The 2,297-nt window shown below is 35.7% G+C and overlaps 1 protein-coding gene across 1 annotated transcript; it reads right to left on the minus strand.

Annotated features, from left to right (window-relative positions):
* Positions 1–1,595: 1,595 nt before the first annotated feature.
* LOC106682759 (c-Myc-binding protein-like) lies at positions 1,596–1,976 on the minus strand. Its single transcript, XM_014423796.1, has one exon. It carries the CDS (start codon positions 1,974–1,976, stop codon positions 1,596–1,598), a length of 381 nt encoding a protein of 126 aa, XP_014279282.1.
* Between the last annotated feature and the right edge of the window lie 321 nt (positions 1,977–2,297).

Genomic DNA, 2,297 nt, shown 5'->3' on the forward strand with positions numbered 1-2,297 from the left:
TTTAAAAAATGTATACCCCGTAAGTAACACCTTTACATATACCGTAAATGTATGTTACACCGTTCAAGCTGTACGGTCATCTAAAAGACTTAGGCTAAGAGGTGGGAGTATGTTACACCGTTCAACCCGTACGGTCATCTTGAAGACTTGGGCTAAGAGGTAGGAGTATGTTACACCGTTCAACCCGTACGGTCATCTTGAAGACTTGGGCGGAGTATGTTACACCGTTCAACCCGTACGGTCATCTTGAAGACTTGGGCTAAGAGGTGGGAGTATATTACACCGTTCAACCCGTACAGTCATCTTGAAGACTTGGGTCTTCCAATATTTTCTTATTATTACATAAATAACTTAATTGAATTAAAATGATAATATTTCCTGTTTAAAACCTGAATGGGACGATCCTAAGGGATATAGTGTATAACTTACTCTCCCTTTTGCTCCTTGTCTTCAACGGGGCCATGGTAGCATTATTTGGGGTTATAATTTTTTTTTTCCCCATAGAACCGTTGGATGGATTTGAATATTGAAAAATACGTGATATTTATGATGTGTCGCTCCATTGGACGTTTTTTAAATTTTCGAAATTAAAGATTTTAGATTTAAAATTTTAAAGAAAAAAATATTTAAAAAATTTTCAATCTTCGACATAGGCACTGTTTCATTCTTTTTTCATTTCTATCTCATGCATTATTTTCCGTTCGACAAGATTAAGAACTATCTCCATTGAAAGCGATACGAACCGCTGTGCCTCAGGCATCAATATTTGCACTATTATTGTTCATAATATATACACACAACACTCCGCAATGCTAATTTCACACTATCTCAGCTCATGAATGATGCTGTAGATCGGTGATTAAAAACCTATAGAATAACCATTATTCATTATTTTTCATATAGAATAACCATTATTTCATTATTAGATGTACTGTTAAAACTATTTTATTGTTTACGTTTCCCGATCAAAATGAAGTTTTAATCAATTTAAGTTTTAAAATTTTTCCTAAGGAATTCCGTCTTGCTCCAAACCGGAAGTAGGGGTAGTCTGTATATGATTCAATTTCAGGCTAAGTTCTTCGCAGACTTCTACGGGCTTGGAAACGCCGACATACAGTATCGTTCGGCAGAGATAGGGTGAAATCTGGAATCATTGTGTGTTATGATCCAGCAATTTGTGGACCAATGAAATCTTCTGGTGACCTCGAAATAAAAGTAATATGTTTCAAGTACGTCAAGGGCTGCGTCGAAGACGACCGATCCGGTACAATTGAACGATACATTATTTTAGTGTCAAATCCCAAGCGTATAGACATCAATTGTGTGCAATTACCCGCCATCATTACCAGACGATTTAACTTGTCAAAAAAATCTTAGTTCCATATACAATAGGAATTACTTTGAGTTGTTTTAACATTTACCAACAATTTCAATGTCGACAAACCACGAAACAAATGGTGGAAGTGGGAGAAAACAGTTGAGATTCCAAACGCTACTTCTTTGGACAATTACCCAAATATTCTCAGCATAGTGGAAGAAATATTTGTTTTTAAAATATCTGCTTTATTTTAGGGAAACAAAAAGAACTGCTGTTTTTATTGAACAAATTTTTCTGAAGTGGTAGTTATACTTTCCTCATCCGTTATAGGTGGCGGGTTCCGGATATTGATAAGCTCATCTTCGAGCTTGTTTATCATTTTATTCATTTCATGAAGTTCCTCAGACATTTTTTTGAATTCGGCTCTAGAAATTCGAGGCTGGCCGATGTTAGAACAAATGAAATCGAGAGGATCTTTTGGTTTTGTCGGTTGATCGAAAAGCATCTTCAGTGCTCTGGAAAGACTTTCATTCACCCCTGATCTGTATAAGTATTCTTTGAACTCTCCTTTCTTCTTCTCTCTTTCCTTGAAACTTTTGGAAGGTTTTGTGTAAATTGTTTCTATGAGCTCATTCAAGTCTTCTACGAAGTCATCCATCTTCAAAGTGATCAGTTAAATTAGCTCTTGTTTAAATTTATGATTGTTGCTATGGGCAAATGAGCTCCATTTTAAACACGTGTTTTATCGTATTATTTTTTTAATTTTATAGATTATTTTTACTCCCTGAACTGCACGGTAGGAAGTACCGATCCAGCGGTCGTGTGATCCTTCTGCGTAATACGAGCTTGGACGAATAAGAACATTTAGTTGGCCTCAGACTTTTATTGAGTGCGGTTCTATTTTTGTGTTTGTACTAATTCTGTTCTTCATTTTCTTCTTTTATAATTAAGGCGCTGAACTAAGAGATTTGCCCAGTTT

The sequence above is a fragment of the Halyomorpha halys genome, unplaced genomic scaffold (genome assembly GCF_000696795.3).
Source record: "Halyomorpha halys isolate HHAL.00 unplaced genomic scaffold, Hhal_1.1 Scaffold441.1, whole genome shotgun sequence".
Classification (NCBI taxonomy): domain Eukaryota; kingdom Metazoa; phylum Arthropoda; class Insecta; order Hemiptera; family Pentatomidae; genus Halyomorpha; species Halyomorpha halys.